A 21,380-nucleotide genomic window follows, 5' to 3' on the forward strand; every position below is an offset into this window, starting at 1 on the left:
CTGCCAGCCTAACTCAAGGTGGTGGTGGTGGTGGTGGTGGTGGTGGCAGTGGCAGAGCAGTAAAAAGAAAGGGATTCTCATGATAGTTGTGTATATTGGACTTGATCATTTGAGAACCCTACATGGTTTACTGTCCAATATTGTGAAAAAGGATTCTAGTGATAGAGTTGTGTAGTTTCCTGACCTAAGAGGTCTTTATTGTTGAAAATCAACATGGTGCACTTTAATATACATATGGTTGATGCCTATATTCGACTGATAATACATCAGTATGTTGGGTCTACTGTGTTTACCTGTGAACGAAAGTAACTTTTAATAAGGAATCCACTTTCTAGTAGGGAGAATATCGAGAGAGAGGGAGAGAGAATCCTTAACTTGATTAGACGAATTCCGAGCTCGATGGTTTATTTGTAAAGTGATAACAACAAATGTATAACCAATATATCTAATAAATATATTTTATAAATATTTTATTGTCCAATCAGTGGTCAGGACACTTTATATTAATTGGTTGATGGAGTAGGGTGTTGATAATAATTTAATTCCATGTCCTGAGGTCCATTGTGAAATGTTATAAAGTTGAGAGGTCTACATGTAATGTTTTCTATCAATTATGGGTTTTATGGTTATTACCAAACTAAAGTGCACTTATGTATAATTTATTTATTAACTGGTTGAGTATGACTTAGTGTAAGCTGTCTTAGTGTAGGAACTAATAGGATTGCATCACTTGGCATTAGCAATCCTAAGAAGGAATAAATCATGCTAAGGAGCAAAGAGAACACATTTTTTTAGCTCATCGGGGGTGAAATAGGGTAAAGTTGGGCCGGGTTATTTAAAACCCTAGCCCAACCCGGCCTTAGGTCGGGCTAAGATATCTCAATAGCCCAAACCCAACCCTGTCGGGCTTAGCCCAACCCAACCCGGCCCTGATTGACCCTAAATGGGCCGAGCTAGGCCGGGTTGGCCCTGATTGGCCTTGATTTTTTTCTATTTACTTCATCCTATGCATTAAAAAACTAGATAAATGTGATTGGATATTGATTTGTTTCATACTCAATTGACTATCAGATTTTTATTTGGGTTAAAAAACTTAGCCCAATCTTAAAATTGTAAATGTTGTCGTTCATAGATAATTAGTTTTTTATTTGTGGGTAAACCAATAGATAATTAGATACTAAACAAAATTTGTAAAATATAAACAACAAATTATAAAGAATAACCTAACACAGGGCCGGGTTGTGCTGGGTTTAGCCCGAGGCCTCAACCCTGGCCCAACTCGACCCTGACCCAAGGCTTGAAAATTTCAACCCTAACCCACCCTTAGGGTTGAAAAATTCAGCCCAAACCCTGTTTGGGCTCAAGGTGGGCCAAGTTTGGCTCGGACCAAACTTACACCCCTAATTTTGAGCGAAAGAGTCTCTCCCAAAACCACAGACACTCTCTCTCCTCTCTCTTACTCTCTCCAAGTGTTGGAGGTTGCCATTGTTCGAGAGAGGATTTCATTGTGTTCTTCTCCATAAAAGGGTTGAGTGGAGATTGATTCCTATTTTTACGGGTTGGGAGTTCAAGTGTTGTGAATCGTGCGAGGTGCTTCGATTGCGGCACTAAAGAGGTAAGCCTAAATCCGTATTGAGATGTAAGATTCGAATATCGTATACTACGTGTTATACCATACAATGATCATCCAATAGACTCACAACACGTGGCACCAGAGGACAACTAAGGAGTGTCAATGGGTAAGAACTATCCGCTTGAAGATCCATGACAGATAAGACGAAGAAGAACTACCCGCCCAAAGATCCATGGGTAAAAGGTCCACGGGTCTCCTCATGGAAGCAAGAAGAAGCTGGCACGCCTATCAGGTCAATCAACCTGTTAGCGCCAGCCCTATATACCCCAAGACATCACCTCTCACTAGGGGCAGCTGTATGACAGAAGGCCTAAGCACATCAGAGGCTACCAAAAACAGTATTCCAATGGACATTACCGCTTTCCAATGGAAGAAACCACTCTCCAACTCACCATTGCATTTATGAGCCTCCCATGATGTTCATAAGAAAAGGGGACCTCACCCCCAACGAAGAACTCTCCACATCAAAAATGAAGAAACACTCCGTCTCCTCATCAGAGGAGGACTCTTCCATTGGTCACATCAAGACCTCTTTGTCGACATCACGCCCCAAGGGGATCGAGCCCTATAAATGGGAAGGCAACCCCCCTCACAAAGGAAAATAGAAGAAGAACAAAGATAAGAAACACTACTGAACTCTTGAAACTGTCACTTGTTTCATCTATTTGCTAGAGAGACCTAACTTAAGCATCGGAGAATCCCCCGTTAATGCTCACCTCCCTTTGCCCGTTTGTTGTATTGTGCAGGTCTTTACCCTTGGTGGACCCGCTGGAGGTTTCTTAATGCAACACCACGTTAGCTTCAATCAGTTTTTCGAAATCGGAAAATTTCGATTTGGTATGTTTCCTCTTACATAAAATTACTACTATACCATAGGACATTAATGTAAGTAACTATCAATTTGGCACCCCACTGAATATCATCTAAACATTACCAAAAAAGGTGTTGGTTTATTCTTTGATCGCCTAACATTTTAAGAATTAAATTTAAAGAAATTGAATATCTTCTAGGATTGCTCCAATTTCAAAACACATTAAGTCAATCATCACAATGAATTTGGGGATACTTATGCTTGTTGCCATTAGACACTCATTTCCTCAATGCATATGTAGTTTTGCAACAAACATTCTCACGATAGGGTACGGGAAAAATCACCACTCGTACGGAATCTCTATTTTTTGAAAATGGCTATCGAGAACAAAATGATTCAGCCATGTCAATCCCACTTGTATGTATTATTTGATAATAAACATACTAACATTATTGTCTAATTTGTTTGGTTTTCAAATTCTTTATTGTATTCTATAAGCGCATCAACCACCTTGAACGATGCTTAATTTAAGTCCATCAGCATATTCATGAGAAAATGTATTCTTCCCTAAGCCTTTTTGTTTGGACCATATTTGGTTCGATGTGATGTTAAGAAAAGTTAAAACAAAAATAAATGAAAAACATTGTAATCAATTATGAAGTTATAAAAGGGAAATGGTTTCTGTGGGAGAGCATAGCCCTTGTGCTCAGGCATAGAGGGGGCGTAATGACTGCCCCATCCCATGAAAAGTGGAAATGCTCGTCTTGTTGATGTTTCCGTGTTTACCTCCATAGTCCTTCGCACGCGCAGGCTCACCCTCACCCACAGAGAACTCTTCCTCAATTATAAATCAATTAGTGTGATCTTATAAAAGAACTTTTTACTTTGTGTGTGTGTGTGTGTGTGCACGCACATGCATGCGTGCGCAACTCTACAATGCACAGAAGAATTATAAATGAAAACTAAATGTAAGTGCATGAATTAAGTGCGATATTGCATTAAGTTAAGATTTTTTGACAAAAACATTCAACATATATGGCATGCAAACAATAATATCTAGTTATGGGTTTAGGGTATAGGATATAGGATATAGAGTTTAGGGTATAGGGTTATACCCGTGCTCAAAAACTCGGGTTAATTTGAATTTTTGGTTATAGGTCTAGAGCCCGAGGTCATAGCTACCAGTACCTTGTGGAACATTGACCGAATGATCGAGATAAATGACGTAAGCCCATTGGTGAGATCCTAAAATGGGTATTTTCATTTCATTTTATTATTAGAAAAAATATTATTTCATTTAAGTCATTGATATAAAAAGGATAAAACTGTCTTTTTCCTTTCAAAACTAACACCTCACTGACATCATGAATCAAGAAATACATAAAAATTGAAACTACGAGAGATGTTCTGTTATTGTTTCAAACATGAGGGGTGCATATAATTTGCTCATGATGTTCTTCTAGTCGAAACTTGCGAAATTATCAAATTATGATCAAAACATCTAAAAAATCATAACATTTTTAAAAATCATCTTTCAACTCGTTTCGCCGTACACGTTTTATTATACCAGATTTTTTAAATTTATTATTGCCATCTGACCCGTTTAATTGCCGTATGTTTCTGTTGTCGTTTTAAAATCCTAACCCTCACTTTCCTCCCTCATTTCTTCCCCTCCTCCCACTCTCCCAGCGCCGCCAGAGCAGCGGCAGCACCTAAAGTCGTGCTTGAGCAGCAACGTAACACCGTGGAGTGGTGTGGAGTCTGTGGACTGTAGAGCCGAGCAGCGACCTTCGGGAAACAGGTTAGAAATCTTAAAACCTCTCTCTCTATTATCTCCCACACTCTGTGGGCTACACCGGCGTGCGACACTGTAGTGCTCCATGGTTAAATGCCCTCAAATATTAATATCTGTCTCAAATTTCTTATGGGTTCCTAGCCTCTTGAGTTGCAATGCCAAAGAGGGAGAGAGGGAGTAAATCGCTTACAATGAATATTGTCTGTCTAGGAGTAAATCCCAAGCCTCCTGGGTTGCAATGTCTCGAATTTCTCTGTCCCTGTTGTTGCCTGCTTTAACAATATTGTTAGTACATCCTTTCGGAGATTTGCATGCTGTAATTCTATATGATGCAACTTGTAATCTGTAATTTTGTATATTGCAACGTTTCTTTTCTTTTTTTTCTTTTTTTTAGAATTCTGTATGCAGTCTGTTAATCCCTTCTGAAAGTTTAGCAATTTATAGTCCAATTCTTTAATAATCGGTTCCTTCTGAGATTGAAATAATTTTAGTTATTGTTACTTGATATGTTTAATTCAAATAAACTCCTTGGAAGTGCTATAGTTGATTCTGATATTGGAGTGATGTATTTTGGATCTTTTATTGATCTTTGGATGATGTGTTTTGGATTGTGAAATTTGGAATGGAATATGGATACTATCTGCATTTATTTTGGCTGTTATAATTTGCTTTGAAATTTGGATGCAGGCATTTAGGTAATTATTTCTCAATGTGTGCTCGTATATTGTTCAAATTTAGACCTTTAAAACTTTTACCATCTGTTTTCATTTTTTAGCCGTTCTTGAAATATTTGACCGTATACCGAACACCCTTTTTTGCCGTTCTTGTTTTAACTGTGGGTAGGGCAATGTCAACCTTGAATCTTTTGCTGGTACCCAGGTTTTTGTGTAAACTTGTCTCTCACTCTCTCTTCTGTTTGCTCACTTTGCATGCGCTGTGAGTGCGTCTCTGTGCCTTAATAGACTGATTCCACTTTGTTATAGGGAAGAATCATGAGGAAGCTGAAGTTCCATGAGAAGAAGCTTCTGAAGAAGGTGAATTTTCTAGAATGGAAGAGGGAAGGTGGACATAGGGAGGCTTATGTTATGCATCGTTACCATGTAACTGGACGGGATGACTACAAAAAGTAATTTCTTCTACTCTCAAGTGATTTTCTCGCTTCGATTATAAAATTCAATTATTTGATTTGCGTTTTGAAGTTTCAATCAGTGTTCAATATTAGAGGAGGAAAAGAACAAAGGAGGTCTTTTGAGTTGTGGGTTCACAATTTTATATCATTTCTCTTGCCTGTTATATCTAGATTTTGAAGAGTTTTAATAGGTTTAATGCTTCTTTTGTATTTTAGATATTCGGGTTTATGTAGAATGGTGCCGAAGCTCGTGAACATCTTGAAGCAGATGGACCCACGAGATCCTTTTCGGATCGAGATGACTGAAATGCTCCTGGAAAAGCTGTGAGTTTTGCTTAGTTTCTAGTGAACTGTCCAAACGGAATTTTTAATGTATAAATGTTAGTTTTTTGGACTCTCAGTCTCACATCTATTGATTCTTTTATTTCTATTTCTAATTTCTTTACTTTACATTATTGTACAATTTGTTCTTTGTCACTTCAACCACACTTCCTTTGTTACTGTAAACTAAATGTTTTTATCTAGAAACAAAAGGGAACCAATTCACTTTCCTCACCATAATATCACACTTATAAGTGCTATGAGTCTTCTTAACTGGCTTTGTTGCCCACTACTCAGCCTTATCCCAACTAAATGGGGTCGGCTACATGGATCCTTACACTCCAATCAACTCTATTCGACGTCATACTTGATACAAGGCCTAAGCTATGCATGTCTTCCTTACCACTTCTCCTAGAGTCATTTTAGGTCTCCCTGGCTCTTTTAGCCTTCAATATGAATCAAATCACTTCTCTCTACTGGAGCATCTAAAGGCTTCCATTGAACATGGCCCTGCCACCTCAAACGACTTTCTTGTAGCTTATCATGTATCGGAGCTACTCCTAAATCAGCTCTAATATGATCATTCCTAGTTTTGCTACACATTCATCTCAATATACACATCTCAGCTACATTGAGTTTATCTATAGGATGCTTCTTGACTGCCCAGCATTCCGCACCATGCGTCATAGCCGGTCGTATGACTGTCCTATAAAAATTTCCTTTAAGTTTTAAAGGAATACGTCAATCACACAACACTAAGGATGCATCTTTCCACTTCATCCATCCTATTTTAATTCTCTGTGAAACTTCATCCTTTATATCACCTTCTTTATTTATGTGGCTGAGAGTACCATCAAAGGGAAAGCCCAATTAGGGAACTACACTCTCAAAGTATGGGATGGATCTGTCGGCCATAACTGGAGTTAGAAGGGCTGAGATATGCTGCAGAGTGCAGAGAAAATTCAAACAGAACTGTACCGCAGGTAGGGATAAAACCTTCAGTCCCTGTTCTTAGTATTGGATCGATGGGAGCATCTCGTCAATTTGTTTAACAGCAGCACAATTTGTTTAGGCGACCCAAGGTGCTGGAGAGGGTAAAAAAGCAAGCCGACACCAAGTAGGCGACCAAGGCGTCCAAGGTGCCCCGCTTAGGCAACCAAATCAACCAAAGCGCCTGGACGCCTAGGCGTCGACTAGACGCCTTGACAACTATGGGGACTAGTAGCAGTAATAAAAAATAGAAACAAGAAGAAGGAAGAAGGATATGTAGGTATCTCACTTACTGCAGAGAAGTTATCCCAGCTACCTCCAACTTGGAATCCCACCAGGAACACTGCTTCTCAGGCCATTTAATACAATTGCTCATCAGAACTTGTGTTGAATCTTGAATTAAACTTGCTTTTATTTCGTTTGCTATTTTTTTTATTAGGAGAGGGTTCCCCTCAACGCCAGTGCAGGGAGGAATCTGCATGCCACACCAATGACAATGCAGAGAATGGTGTCATCCACACAGGACTCTCATGGGTCAGGAGACCGATTGGAATCTGCACTCTGGTATTGTGCACCTTACTTAGTTGCTAGTGCTAGTGATATTGAATCCCAAGTATTTAGTGGTGGAGGGCCAGTTAGGAGAAGAGAGGAAGCTGGGGAAAATCAGAGTTGCAGGGGAAATAGTAGCACAATTTCACTCTTGCAGGGTATAAACTGAGGGTAAACCCAGAAAACTGAATGTGATCAGAACGCCAACCAATAGTCAACTGTAAGGTCTCAAATTCCAGTCGGGTTTAGTTCTTAATAGGATGAAATAACTCTCAAAATTACAGTGCAAACTCATTGGGCTGATTTCAGTTTACCCGTTTCCTGATTTAGGGCACAATTAGGAGATTTCTTGTAGAGCACACAATTGATTACAGAACATCGTTTCTTCTTCATCAAATGGAGGTCCTTGGATGATGGATTGATCCCCAAAAGATCAGCCACAACTGATCACTGGTGGCTGAGATCGACTGGCCTTAAGGTTTTGGGGAGAATCCCCAAATCTGAAGAATCACAGGTGCTTGTATGGTTCCTCAGATCAGCAACTATAACCACAGAAACTTGATCTTCAATATGGGTTTCAATTGAAGAAACCAGTAGCGTCCAATAGGCTCAAATGATCTCAGCTATGCCCAGAATAAACCCAGAACAAGGGAGAAAAAGGTATTGATTGGGAAGGGAAAAAGGAAGAAGAAGAATGGGTATAGAATGGGTTTAGCTTCTCACTCTGCCCTGGGCCTCTCACCTCACTGCATCTCACAGCCAAAGTTTGCAACAAACTTGCTTCTCTAATCTCAAAATCGTGACCATCTGTCCAGCCCCTTCTCTTTATTTATATTGATGCATGGATTGCAAAAAGAGAAAGTATCTAGAAAGTCTCGTACAAGGAAATAATTGAGACTTGATCCCTACGTAATAAATTCCTAACTTAGTCTAAACCAACTAAAAGGAACAGAGGACTGAAATAAAAATAGAAACTTCTAATTCAGCCAAGGTTACAAAAATAGTAACTTAAAATAGAAACTAAATCTAACTATGGCTGTTGCATGAATAAGGAAAGGACAAAAATGGATGCTAATAAAAAATACAAGGTTGATTATTCCTCCTCCACGTAAACTGCCTTGGACCCCACTGAATCTTCTAGAACCATTGCCCACTCAAGGAAAATATGGGTTGGGACACTGTTCACGTGAACAGTGTTTTGGGCTTCAATTCAATCTCCACAAGCTGTCTTGAGTCCCATGCGAGATCTGAAAATACTCTTTCAGTTGCTGGCTTGATGGGGCAGAGTATGAACCAAGATATGGCAGAATTCGAATGGGAATTAATGGGCAGAATTCAACCAATGAGATGGGCCAAATATTTTGGCCTACTTGATACTTGATAGCCCTATCGATGGACTTGGACTGCATCATGGAGATATTCCAGAGAAGACCATGACTGCAATTGAAGTTGGAGTTTTGAAGCGGCAAGAGAAGATTTCGATTGAACCTACACAATTTGACAATTATATTATGGAAATTAAGACCATTGGAAATTAGAGAAGGCTACAGGTTCATCCGTTCTGAGGAAGATGATATGGATCCATCTTGGGAGCAAAAGCTTGTGAAGCGCTACTATGACAAACTGTTCAAAGAGTATCCTTTGCAAATCTATACATCCTAGTGTTGGATTACTGAATCATTTGATTTAGTGATTCAGAATTATGATGATGATTTATGTGGGTTGTTGCATTGCATAATATGATCTGTCCACAATTGTTGTAGGGTTTAAGGCATAGTTATCAAGGCGGGAATGCGACCATGGCGTTTTAGAGGGGCAAAATTCAAGGCGACACCGCCATGGCGGCAAGGCGTCCAAGGTGACCAAGGAGCCTGGACGCCATGGCGACGCCTTGATAACTATGGTTTAAGGGTTATGGAAAGTGTTACAGGTAAATGTCTCTATGATTTAATTCACCCCCACCCTCTGGATAAATCCATTTCTGCTCTTTTGTGTCAAATTTTTGGATTTTGGATCATTTGGTTATGATTAACAAAAATCATAGCCGACCCCATTAAGTTGGGATAAGGCTGAGTTGTTGATTTTGTTCTCCCCCCTTCAAATTTTGAACATGGCAAAGTTTGCCAATCTTGATTTTGATTGTGAGAGTGCTGGAACATCATACCATTAAATCTGAGGATCATGGATATTGTTCGAGTGGTGGAGATTCTCCCTCATTATAAGACTCGATGATGAATCTTTGTAATAAGGATGGAATAATGCAGACCCGATTTAAATTTGGGTCATGCGTTAGTAATGGTTTGGGTTGGGCTTTAGTTTGTGGTCTTTATTATTGTAATGGGATGAAAGCATAAAGCCCAAAGTGGGGGGTCTTGAGCAGAGCACAAAAATTAATATTTTATTAGTGGGTCTCATGGATGGAGTCATCCTATTTTAGCTGTCCTAGAATCCTATTGTTAGTAATGTTAGGCAGCTAGAGTCTTTGTTAGAAAAGTTGACTAGCTGTCCATGAGTCCTAGATTTTGAAGTCTATTAAGCTAGTTTTAAATTAGGGAAAAAGAAGCCTGAAAGGCAGCATGGCCCCTACACCCAAACAAAGGTGAGGGCGAAGTGACCGCCCCGCCCCCCATGGAAGGTGGAAATCCCACTGCTGTTGATGCTTCCGCTCACACTCCCATTGGCGCTGGGGCCACACTGCTTTTTAGGGAACCCTCTCCCTTTAAATTTTTAGGAAAGTCTAAGATATTATATTTTATTAGAAATTGAGTTGATCTAGAATCTTTTGTTTTCTTCAGATAAGCATCATACCCCCATACGGTGGATTGGATTTGAGTTGGTAATGAAAGTTTGAGTTGTTTGGTAGTTGGCTAAGTTGTCTCTTCTCTCCCCTCAGTCCTCACCCACCCCCAGTATCACTCCTCTCTCTTCTCTTTCTTTTTCCTATCTTTCTATTTCTCCCTCATCCCCCACGGTAAGCTTTCTCCCTGTTTTCATCTGTCTCTCTCCTACTATTTCTCCTCTTCTAATCGACGACCTTCTCTCTCTCTCTTTTATCCATTGTTCTAGTTTCAGATCCTATCTTTTTTGGAAATATATATTTTTTTCCCTCTTCCCTCTCATTAGTCCACCCATTGACCACCTCTTTCTTCCCTCTCAACTTCTCCCATCAATTCAGTTATTGGGATTTTTTTTCTGCTTTTAATTTTGAAAATTTGTTGTTAAGATCCTGTAGTTACCATATTAAATGCTAACCGTTAGATCGAAGATCAAATCTTTGCAGCCTGAACCATCAGATCTGAATCTTATCATCCTATTTCCATCCGTTGGCCCATTACCTCAGACCAATCAGATCCATCATATCTAATTGGTCTGCACCACAAATCTAATCCTAAACCTATCTATACAACAGTCAGAATTGCCACATAATCCCGCCAAGTAGCTTAAATTGGTGAGCCACCCTGATAAGCTTATCAGGTTGGTTCATCTAAAATGACTTGCCTTTTTATTTTTGGATAAACAATAGATGCAGAGAAAACCTGATTTTGTCTTTATGTTTACTTCTTTTTAATTAATGCCATTGGAATTTTACACACAACACAGTCAAAGTACATCAGAATACTTGAGCCTGCTTAATTTCACTGACAATTAGTCCATACTTATCTTTTTCCACATATTTCTTTTGATGCTGTTCTCATATCAATGCCAGCTATAATATCGGCGTGATTCCCTCCAGAAAGAGCTTGGCTTTGTGTGATCGCTTGTCTGTGTCGTCCTTTTGCAGGTATGCATTCTTCCAATGCATTTAGATTCTCTCGTAAATCCTTTCTTTGAAAGTTACAAATATGGGGATCCTATGCAGTTATCCTCTCCTGGTGACTGATGATGTGAAGGATATTCTACTTTGTTTTCCATCTCCATCTTTTAGTGATGCCTATTATCAGCAGCCTTAAGTCTATTAGGTTGTTATGCTGACAGCTTTTGCCTTATCATTTGTGTATGTTTGCAGGCGCAGACTATCAACTGTCCTGGTGAGGTTGAAATTTGCAGAGCACTTGAAAGAAGCAGTAACATATATTGAACAGGGGCATATTAGAGTGGGTCCAGAAACAGTTACTGACCCAGCATTTCTTGTGACGAGGAACATGGAAGACTTTGTTACATGGGTAGATTCATCAAAGATAAAGAGGAAGGTGTTAGAGTACAATGAGAAGTTGGATGATTATGATGCAATGAACTGAGCATGCATGTTCTTTCATCTACTTGAGTGGTCCTGTTATTGTTCCAGTTTCAATATCATGTGGTAAGTTAATGAGGGTATTGGAAATGAATCACATAGAGGTTGGATTGTCCACCATGCAATGGATATGTTGAGATCATCTGGTTTAAGAAATGGATGATGTGCAAGTGATTCAAATTGTGCACTGCAGTGCAGTATTAAGTAATTCAAATTAGCCATCAAAGTTGTAAAAGGGAAAGGAGGGAGGGGGGAGAGAGAAAAAACTTCTCCCAAGTTGGTTGACCAAAACTATTGATTTTCTACCAAAAATTACTCTTTGGGGAGGTACATTGGTGCTGACGTTTCATCTTTGCTAAACACGGACCTCATTGGTTTCAATGGGAAAAGGTATGGATCAGGACTTGGAATTACAATTTAGGAACTCTAGTTTCTGTTATGGTTTCTTTATTGTAGAAACTTAGCCAATATTTTAGTCTGTCTCTTAGTCACATTATTATGCTTGTGGTATCAATATAACATATGAATTCCAGAACTACGTATTGGATAATTGTGGTTGTATTGGAAGAATGCAGAGGTAGAGTCTGGGTTTGATGGATCAGCTTAGTTAGAATCAATATGCCATTGTAGCCTAAGACATTCTCTGTTAACCTTTTAAATACAATAAACAAGATTTCTCTTCAATAACTTGGCAAATAATTTCACCAGCTACTACATGCTTACTTGTGAAGCCCTCTTTTTCCTGTGCTTCCAACTGCTGTAGCAATCAACTGTGTTTTGCACCTAACAAAATCTATCTTCCTTTGGCTCTACTACCATCATGTAAAAGTGAGGAGTTTTGTCATTTTCTGCACAGTTCCCTTCTACCAGAAAAGCAGAGAGGAGCAAGCATGGTTCTAAGTATCGGTATCGTATTGACGCATACGAATCGGTATTTCCTGTACTTGATACTGATACGATACTATACAGATCGGAAATGTTTGGCCAGAAAGTTTTATTTTTTGGATATTTACGCAATGCAGGCATGATACAGCCCAATCTGTATTGTATTGGTACCAGTATTGAAAGCGATTGATACGGCCACCAATACCTATAACAATGGGAAAGAGTAACCTTTAATATACTGGAGGGGGAGTACTTTTCAGCTTTGCTGGATCAGACCATTTACTAATAGTAGTAAGGAACAGAAAAGAATAATGTAGAATGATTGAAAGCTTACATTGTTAAGTAAATAGGAGAAATGAATTAAGGTTTGTCTTAGCCAGTTTCAAATATTAGCTATCATGTGGCACATATCAAATGGGACCCTAGTTCTGTCTTTTCCTTACATATCAATTTTGTGTTTGTTTGGTATTCATTCTTGGAATGTATTCTAGGTTAGTAATGCATTCCAAAAAAAATCTATGTTAGGCTCTATATCTACTTATTGGATGTCTGTGTTTGTTGGTTCCCCAAAAAGGTTTGTCAAATGTTTGATTCCATCAACTTGGCTTTGAGAAAGGTGTGGAGTGTGGAAGTAGGCAATGGTCTCTTCTGTCCTGGTCTAGGTTATATATTCCAAAGATGATTTGAGAAGGGGGGGGGGGGGGTGGCTTTTTTTCTTTATGTAGCATTGGTACTTAAATTAGTTTGGAGACTTTTATTTGCTAAAGATGCTTTATTGGTTAATGTTTTGAAATCAAGATATAATCCTTATATTTCCTTATTGCATGAATCTACAAGTGCTAAATGTGAGTCTGCTGTGTGGAATAGTATTGCTAAGATCTTACCCTATTTTCGTATTATGGTGTGTGGGCGTGTGGGGAATGGGAGGGATATCTCACTTTGAAATGATCCATGGATTTCCATCCTTGGAGAACTTTATGGTTCCTAATAATATTAATAAAGTCTCATTGTTAATAATAGTTGAAACGTGTCTTTAATTAACGCTATATTTCCTTCTCATGGTTTTAGGGAAATACTTAAGATCTCATTGAGTATGAATTTTGTCTCTGATTTTTAGATTGTTGCTTTACGAAAAATAAGAAATTTTCAACTAAAGTTGGTGTTAATCTATTTATTAAAAATTTGGTTTCACTAGTGGATAATTCTAAGTTTACTTGTGTTTGGCGGATGGTTTGGTCTTTAAAGATTCATCCCAAATTTGTAATATTTTTGTGGAGGTTGTTTGTTGGAGGTATTCGTACTTAAGTGAAGTTACCAAGACATTTGCACGATGATTTGGTTTTTATGTTTCGTAAAAAAGGAAAGATAAAGGAATTAGCTTCGATACATGAAAAGGTACGAGAAAATCATTTGAAGTGGCATAGTCATGTTCAATAAAGGCTTTTGAATATTCCTGTACAGATAGGGGTGAAATAGGGCTGGGTTTTTTAAAACCCTAGCCCAACCCTGAGTCCTCTTAGCTCAACCCAAGCCCAACCTTGTCGGATTCAGTCCAGCCCAACTCGGCCTTGATTGACCCTGATCAGGATGGGTTGGCCCTAATTGGCCTTGATTTTTGCTAGGGCCTAGTTAGCCCTGATTGATCAGTCTCATGTGATTGGATATATTGGTTTATTTCATACTCAATTGGCTATTAGACTTGTTTTTTGGGTTAAAAAATTTATTCAAATTTTAAACTTTTAAATTCTTTTGTTTAATAAATAATTAACCTCTTTTTTTTTGGTAAACCAATAGATAATTGGATACTAAACAAAAATTGTAAAATGTAATCAATAAATTGTAAAGCATAATCTAATACAGGGTTGGGTGAGCCTGGGTTTAGTCTGAGACCTCAACCCTAGCCCAAACCAAGCCTTGTTCAGGCACAGGGCGGGCTTTGGGACCAAACTTACACCCGTAAGTACAAAGAGGAGGGGAGAGGAAAGACTTGCATAGCTTATACCTTAGATCCGTCTCATCTCTAATGAGGAGAATCCAATGAGTGACCAATAAACATCCAACGGCTAGGCTGACGGGACGCGCAAGTTGCCCGTACAAGTTGAAAAGCGCAATAGATACAACAGAATTTTGCTATAAGATAGATAACCAAAAGGAAGAGCACCTTATCTTCTCTCTAGCCTTTTTTTCTGCGTTCTCCCCGTCGAGTTTCTGACACCAATTTGATACACTCACCCGCAGAGGAGTGAGGACTTAGGAATCTTCTTCTTTGGATTCGACAATTCTGCGAGCCACTCGGCCAATCCATCATGGCCATGGCTGCCACCGCTGCTACCTCTACTACCACTTCATCTTCAGCTCGTTTCCATGACCGAATCACTAATTTCTTCTCCTTAGAACAACCAGCCATCACCATCACAGTTGCATCGAGCAAGATATCGCAAATTTTAAAAATCAAGACCAGGAACCCACTTTTACCTCTTCTCCCCCTAATCTCTCATTCTCACGCTCACTTCTGTTACGCTTCAGCTGCCTTCGACAACGAAGTCTCTGAGGATGATGTAGAAGAAGAAGAAGAAGAAGAAGAAGACGAAACAACGGAAATAGAAGAAGATGAGCTGCAGGAATCATCAGCTATTGAAGAGAGGAGACTATATGTTGGGAACCTACCTTTCGCTATGACTTCTTCCCAACTGGCGGAAATCTTCAACGAGGCTGGCGGAGTTCATTCCGTAGAGGTTTGAGCAGTCGCACTTTTATCCTTCTCTCTTCTCTTTCTTTATGCTTGATTACCATCTTCTTCCTCCTCGCTTATTTTTTTTACTCCTTTTTCCCTGAGAATTTTAGATTATTTATGATCGAGTGACGGACAGGAGCAGGGGTTTCGCATTTGTGACGATGCGCAGCGGTCGAGAGGCCAAAGAGGCCATCAGTATGTTTGACGGAGCTGTAAGTATCACAACTTAATTCAATTCAAGAAAATATAGACTTCCTGCCCACACACACATGCACGCACAGTAAGACTCATCAGAAGGATATTGCACTCTTGGACTCTTCTTGGGTCATTAGATGCTCCAGCCACCACCCATTACGCTCCTCTTTGCATAACCACCAGTTGACTTTCATCTATTTGGTACAAAGAATTGGCACCCTGGATTGCCTTAATTAATTGTGGTGGTATCTTTGTTGGTTTGGCAATGGGTGGATTTGACTTGCAGCAAGTAGGAGGGAGAACTGTGAGGGTGAACTTCCCAGAAGTGCCAAGGGGAGGTGAGAGGGAGGTGATGGGACCGAAAATCCGCAGTAGTTACAAGAGCTTCATTGAGACTCCTCACAAGATATATGCTGGCAACCTTGACTGGGCCCTCACTTCCCAGGGCTTGGGAGATGTGTTTGCTGATCAGCCTGGACTAATGAGTGCCAAGGTCATCTATAATCGAGAAACCGGCAGATCAAAGGGTTTTGGATTTGTCTCGTTTGCATCTGCTGAGGAGGCACAGTCTGCCCTGGATGCCATGAATGGAGTGGTAAGCTTCACATAACAATTGCAATTTAAGCATCTCAATTGTTGAATTCTTTTGTTTAATATGGATGTGCCTGATGTGAACACGCAATTAGGAGGTTGAAGGGCGACCCATTCGACTGAGTCTAGCTGTAGGAAGAACTACTCCTGCTTCTCCATTTGCGGAAGGTACAGAAACAGATCTCCGTGGCAGTGAAATGCAATCTAGCGTCAGTGCGTATTGAATTGAATATAGCAGCAAGGGAGTGAGAGGCGGCAATGTGGCACAAATAAATTGCCCATCTTAGCTCATTGTCTTCCTTCTGCTCCTCCAGCTGCATTTGTCTTGAAACCTTGTGAAATCAGTGTTTGCAGATAGAAAGCAACAAGTAAGTTTGATGAAGTAGACATTGTTGTTCGTAGTTCTCTGTAGTGAGATGAGTTGTTTGATAACTATCGGCTTTATAAGTTATAAACCAAATGAATCAATGACTGTTGCCCATTTACTTCATAATTCTCTGAGATTCTGGATGGATGTCTTTGCCTTCCTCTTTCAAATGGGGATTGTTAAAAATGGGTGGTATCATATATGAGCAAATAGTATCAAATTTAAGTTCCTTGTTCTGTAGCAGTTCATTGGCTCTTTATTGTGATATTGGTAGTAACAGCATTAGGTATGCTTGCAGTTTCATCCAGGTCCTCATTGACAGTAGACAACTAAAACAGGGTGCATATGCATAGAACTTGATCAGCCAAAAGTGTCAAAGTAAGTAGTAAAAACTGATATTAAATGAACCACTCTCCTATGCTCTGTCCTACAAATATGTCATAATTTTCCTCGTATTCTTGATCTTACCAGACCTTATAACTTTCATACCCACATCTGAGCATAAACCACTCCACATCCAGAGTCTGTGGGTCTACTTAAGCATTTAGCTTAATGGAGAACAGATGGTAGTTTGTTCCAATTATAAGTTGCCAAGCTTATTCAACATTCTCCATAAATATCCAGCAATTTCAATCCCCTGATAAATCCAGAGAACAATTACCACAGCACCTTCTTGATGCATCCCAGTAGATATACTAAATATCTAATCTGATTGTTCATGGAATAAACTCTAACATGCCATTTTATGGAGTTAAAGACTTCTTCATTTCCTCCTAATTCCTGGTATAAAGCAGAAGGAACTAGTCTCCACAGAATGTAATCCACAGACAAACATCTTCATAAACCTTCATTTGGTTGGTGCAAACATATGCTTGGCGATAGAGAATATGAAGAGCTCTTCTTTTTGTAAGCAAGAATATTGGTATCTAGCCAAGGGCTGTCACTTGGTGCCATGGTAGAAAGCTTGGGCTGGCAGCGTGAAGTCATGGGTCTGAGTCTCAAGAGCGGCAATTTTGAGCAAAAAATGCCAACGATTTGGACCGTTTCCCATCCACCCCCTCCCGGGACCCTACTGAAGTGAACTTGGATCAGATTACAGCCCTTGTTTAACCAGTGAGCAAGCACTGAACCCAGGTCTGTTAACACCAAGAGTCGAAAAAATATGTCGACTGAGCAAGTTATTATGTTGGATCAGCTCTTAATATCCCTTATAGTGCAATTTCTCAAAGGACTTTCTTACTATAGCTGATGTGCAGATCAACTGTGTTCTTGGAATTCCTTTGTTGAGCTGTGGGGGATTTAACACATTATTGCTGGAAAAATATGTAAAAAAACAGATGAAAAAGAGAATTGTGTTAAACATGAGAAACTTAGGCCTGAGAGTGTGACTCAATTTTTCAGTGCATATAGCTGCATCGAACACAGATGGACAACAAATGAAAGTTGGAAGAAGAAACTTCTGATATCACACCTAAGCAATTGAACTTGATTATTTTGTTCGAAACTTGCATTGCTTTGGTTCTGGTCATGGTTCTTGGTAAAAAACTAAAATTACCAGCTTATTCCTTTCATTTGCTATAAAACAAGAACCCTTCTCAATTTTCATTCCAAGCTAGAAGCAGTTCAGTTACCATTTGAAAGCAGAATAAAAATAAAAGGTTGTACATCCATGCTAGAATTGTGTAACCCAAGAAAAATAGTTTCTCCTCCTGAAAGGTACAATTTACAGTTGATCAAGTCTTTCCAATGGGCCTGAACCCTCATCAACTGAAGAGGAGCATACCTCAAACATTTTACATCTTGCAAACACAATGAGATTTGTCACTGAATATCATGACTGTCAGTGAGAAGAGAATCTTCCATGGAATGCAAGTCATGGGGGAAAAAGACTCTGAAAACAAAGCACTCTTATTCTTCAGAACTGGAAATTACAATGAAGATTGAGGAAACATAATGACCAGGTTACACAGCTATTCACTGTCAAAAGAAGGGCATTGAAGAGATAGAATAAGTCCACAAGAGAAAGGAACAGAAGAAGAAAAATTTGCTGGAACTCAAAACTTTTAGAACCAAGTTGCTGAACGAACCAAATTGATTGCTAAACCCAGTTTTCTGTGAGGCTGATTTCTGTGTTACCACATGTTCTCAGTGTTAGAGGGAATATGAGTGTTAGAGGGAATATGAGAACATAGCGAAATAACACACCAATAAACAAGGCTTGAACAGTACACACTATGAGCTAGGAACATGTTAACTCTATTAACAACAGATGGGAACACATCATCTGAGAGAGATGGAAAGCACTCCGAGGTAGAGCAGAGTTCCACACCCTGTGAGCACCTCTTGTGTTTAGACACCTGAATTCATCCATAGATTAAAAAGAACTTGAAACCCGCTAATGTGATTACCTGCAGGTATTGTGGTATAAAGTCTTACTCAATTGATGTACATCAACAATTCCTTTAAAGCCCTCTACTACTTCGAGGACTTGCCCGGTAATAATAATAACAGAAACATTCTCAAGAACATGTGATATTCGTATTGGTATTACTACACCAACAGTTGTCTAGTAGTGCAAGCTGGTGAGCTGTGGTGCTTTTCATGCCCATGCTCACCAGGAGGTCTCGAGTTCGAGTCGATTGGCTGGTACCACCGTATTGGTATTACTACCTACATTAGAGTCAAAATACCCCCATTAAATTGGGTTAAGGCTGAGTTTGTTGTTATATTACTTTTTATGGTAAAACTGTCTGATACGTCGGATGGCAACCGAAATTGTTCCCATCTCCGATACATATATGCAGTACCAATCCGCCAATACTGATAAATCGATAATTTTTTATCTTAAAAGGTATTTTAAAAAAGGGGCGTTGTTCTCTATGCTGTAGCACAGGCTGCGCCCAGGCACATGGGGGTGGGCACAATGATCACCCTACCCCTGCACAGGCTGCCCATGTGCCTGGATGCAAGTTGCGTTGCGGCACAGAGAACATTCTCCCTTTAAATTTTACTAAAACATAGCCTAGGAGGGCATTCATGAAACCACAGGGTAAGTGAATTATTTCATTTCCTTGGCTGCCAGCAGGGTAGCAACAAGTGTAGCCAGCCAAATTTTTTTCCCTTTCACCTCTCTCTCTCGGGCCTGCTCTGTGTCGGAGGACTGAGCTAATTCCCCGATAAACTTATGAATGACGAGCACTAAACAGGCGGAGAACCAGAACCCAAATGCTTGCGAGAAATTCTACCCTTGTTATGAGGGAGTTAACTGCTTCCACAGCTTCTTTCCAATGGCGGAATCAAATCAAAGGACAGCGTCTCGCCTCCCAAATCTCATCTGTTCTCTTGCAGAGACAAAATTGGACTTCAATTCTCGGTAAACTCAATCTATCCCTCGCTTTAACTCCCGACATCTTCCTCCAAGTTCTCCGTAGGATCGAAAACAACGCAGAAATCTCTCTTGCATTCTTCAATTGGGCCAAAACTAGTCTTGGGTTTGAACCAGATCTCAAGTCTCACTGTAAAGTTATTCGGATTTTAGTCGAATCCCAAACCTTGCAACCCGCTCGAACTCTGTTCGATTCTTTAATTCCATCCCAACCGGCGCCGGCGATCCTCGATTTAATGGTGGAAGCTTGCAAAGGTAGAGACTCTCAATCTCTTGTTTCTAGTTTTGTTCTAGAACGTTATTCCACCAAGGGTCTTGTTTCCGAAGCTTTAGCGATATTTAGCAAAGTTAGGGCTTCCGGATATCTGCCTTGTATCCGCAGCTGCAATTCGTTGCTGGATGCTTTGCAGCTGAAGGGAGATATAAAATTGGCTTGGAAATTTTATGCTGCCATTATTCGTTACAGAATTTTACCGGATTCCTATACTTGGTCATTGGTTAGTCGTCTTCTCTGCAATGAAGGGAAGCTCGAGAACGCAGTGAGATTGTTGAATTTGGGTGTCTGTAATGCTGCTATGTATAATCTAGTTATTGACTGTTACTGTAAAAAGGGGAGCTTTCGAGCTTCGATTGATCTCTTGAATGGGATGCATAGTAAGAATCTGATTCCTGGTTTTGGTACTTACAGTTCAATCCTTGATGGGGCTTGTAAGTTTGGTGATCTTGGAGTTGTTGAGACAGTAACTAGAGAAATGGTTGCAAAGGATTTGCTTCCAGCAATTCCTTTCTCGGAATATGATCCAACCATTCAGAAACTTTGCTCTTTGGGGAAGACTTATGCAGCTGAAATGTTCTTTAGGAAAGCTAGGGCTGACAATATCACACTACAAGATGTTTCACATGGGTGCATACTAAAGGCTTTTTCTAAGGAAGAAAGATTACGAGAAGCAATAGAGGTTTATGGTATTATCAGGGAAAGGGGCATTATAGTTAGTCGTAGTAGTATCTACGCACTTGTGGATGTAGTCTGTAACGAGGAGCCATCAGAAGAATTATATCAATTATTAATGGAAGTGATTAGGAAGGGATTTACTCCTTGTGCTTCAAATCTTTCCAAGATCATAGCCGCCCAGTGTAACAAAGGTAGATGGAGGGAAGCAGAGGAACTGCTGATGGTAACTTTGGAAAAAGGGTTCTTTCCAGATTCCTGTTGCTGTTGTGCACTAGTAGAACATTACTGCTCTAAAAGACAGATTGATTCAGCCCTTGCTTTGCATGATAAGGTTGAGAAATTAGGAAGAAGTTTGGATGTAATTACTTACAATGTGCTTCTTGATGAGCTTTTTAAAGAAAGGAGGATTGGAGATGCACTCAGGGTGTTTGATCATATGAGAACACAAAATGTGGTGAACAGTGCAAGTTTTTCAATTATGATTAGGGGACTTTGTCGGGTGGAGGAAATGAGGAAAGCCATGAAGATTCATGACGAGATGTTGAAGATGAAGCTTAAACCTGATGAAAAAACATACAAACGTTTGATATCTCAATTTGTATAACTATATTCTTGCTGGTTTACTGAAAATTTTAGTCTTCTAGGATGCGTGTAATGTAGATAATCTTATATTTTCCCTTATATCCCACTTAAGCATCATATTAGATGAGTTATTAAGAGGAAAATTTCTTATCTTGAATTTGGACCATTGACTTTTAGTTCTAAGTAGACCTGGTAAATATATAAGTGAAAATGACATTTTTGTAAAT

The 21,380-nt window shown here is 39.6% G+C and overlaps 3 protein-coding genes across 4 annotated transcripts; all 3 read left to right on the plus strand.

The window, feature by feature from the left end:
* Positions 1-4,086: 4,086 nt before the first annotated feature.
* On the plus strand, positions 4,087-11,611 carry LOC122641857 (U3 small nucleolar ribonucleoprotein protein IMP3-like). 2 transcript variants are annotated; one of them, XM_043835173.1, is made up of 5 exons: positions 4,087-4,246; positions 5,174-5,365; positions 5,585-5,692; positions 10,935-11,009; positions 11,235-11,611. In XM_043835173.1, the coding sequence occupies exons 2-5, from the start codon at positions 5,232-5,234 to the stop codon at positions 11,464-11,466; spliced, it is 549 nt and encodes a 182-aa protein (XP_043691108.1). In that variant the 5' UTR covers positions 4,087-4,246; positions 5,174-5,231; the 3' UTR covers positions 11,467-11,611. The 2 variants fall into 2 exon arrangements, with proteins under 2 accessions (XP_043691108.1, XP_043691109.1); XM_043835174.1 differs by having other exon boundaries at positions 4,087-4,245; positions 5,202-5,365.
* Positions 11,612-14,609: 2,998 nt separating this feature from the next.
* Positions 14,610-16,377, plus strand: LOC122641856 (33 kDa ribonucleoprotein, chloroplastic). Its single transcript, XM_043835171.1, has 4 exons — positions 14,610-15,082; positions 15,192-15,293; positions 15,563-15,871; positions 15,963-16,377. Exons 1-4 carry the CDS (start codon positions 14,654-14,656, stop codon positions 16,089-16,091), a joined length of 969 nt encoding a protein of 322 aa, XP_043691106.1. The 5' UTR covers positions 14,610-14,653; the 3' UTR covers positions 16,092-16,377.
* Positions 16,378-19,436: 3,059 nt separating this feature from the next.
* LOC122641855 (pentatricopeptide repeat-containing protein At4g21170-like) lies at positions 19,437-21,310 on the plus strand. Its single transcript, XM_043835170.1, has one exon. The coding sequence runs from the start codon at positions 19,460-19,462 to the stop codon at positions 21,173-21,175; it is 1,716 nt and encodes a 571-aa protein (XP_043691105.1). The 5' UTR covers positions 19,437-19,459; the 3' UTR covers positions 21,176-21,310.
* Positions 21,311-21,380: the final 70 nt, after the last annotated feature.

The sequence above is a fragment of the Telopea speciosissima genome, chromosome 10 (assembly GCF_018873765.1).
Source record: "Telopea speciosissima isolate NSW1024214 ecotype Mountain lineage chromosome 10, Tspe_v1, whole genome shotgun sequence".
NCBI classification, from domain to species: domain Eukaryota; kingdom Viridiplantae; phylum Streptophyta; class Magnoliopsida; order Proteales; family Proteaceae; genus Telopea; species Telopea speciosissima.

Coding starts and splice junctions, on each gene's coding strand:
- LOC122641855 (XM_043835170.1), top strand. CDS start 19,460: ATGCTTGCGAGAAATTCTACCCTTGTTATGAGGGAGTTAACTGCTTCC.
- LOC122641856 (XM_043835171.1), top strand. CDS start 14,654: ATGGCCATGGCTGCCACCGCTGCTACCTCTACTACCACTTCATCTTCA. Junction 15,294..15,562: donor TCAGTATGTTTGACGGAGCT/GTAAGTATCACA, acceptor TTTGACTTGCAG/CAAGTAGGAGGGAGAACTGT. Junction 15,872..15,962: donor TGGATGCCATGAATGGAGTG/GTAAGCTTCACA, acceptor ACACGCAATTAG/GAGGTTGAAGGGCGACCCAT.
- LOC122641857 (XM_043835173.1), top strand. CDS start 5,232: ATGAGGAAGCTGAAGTTCCATGAGAAGAAGCTTCTGAAGAAGGTGAAT. Junction 5,366..5,584: donor GGACGGGATGACTACAAAAA/GTAATTTCTTCT, acceptor TTTGTATTTTAG/ATATTCGGGTTTATGTAGAA. Junction 11,010..11,234: donor TCTGTGTCGTCCTTTTGCAG/GTATGCATTCTT, acceptor GTATGTTTGCAG/GCGCAGACTATCAACTGTCC.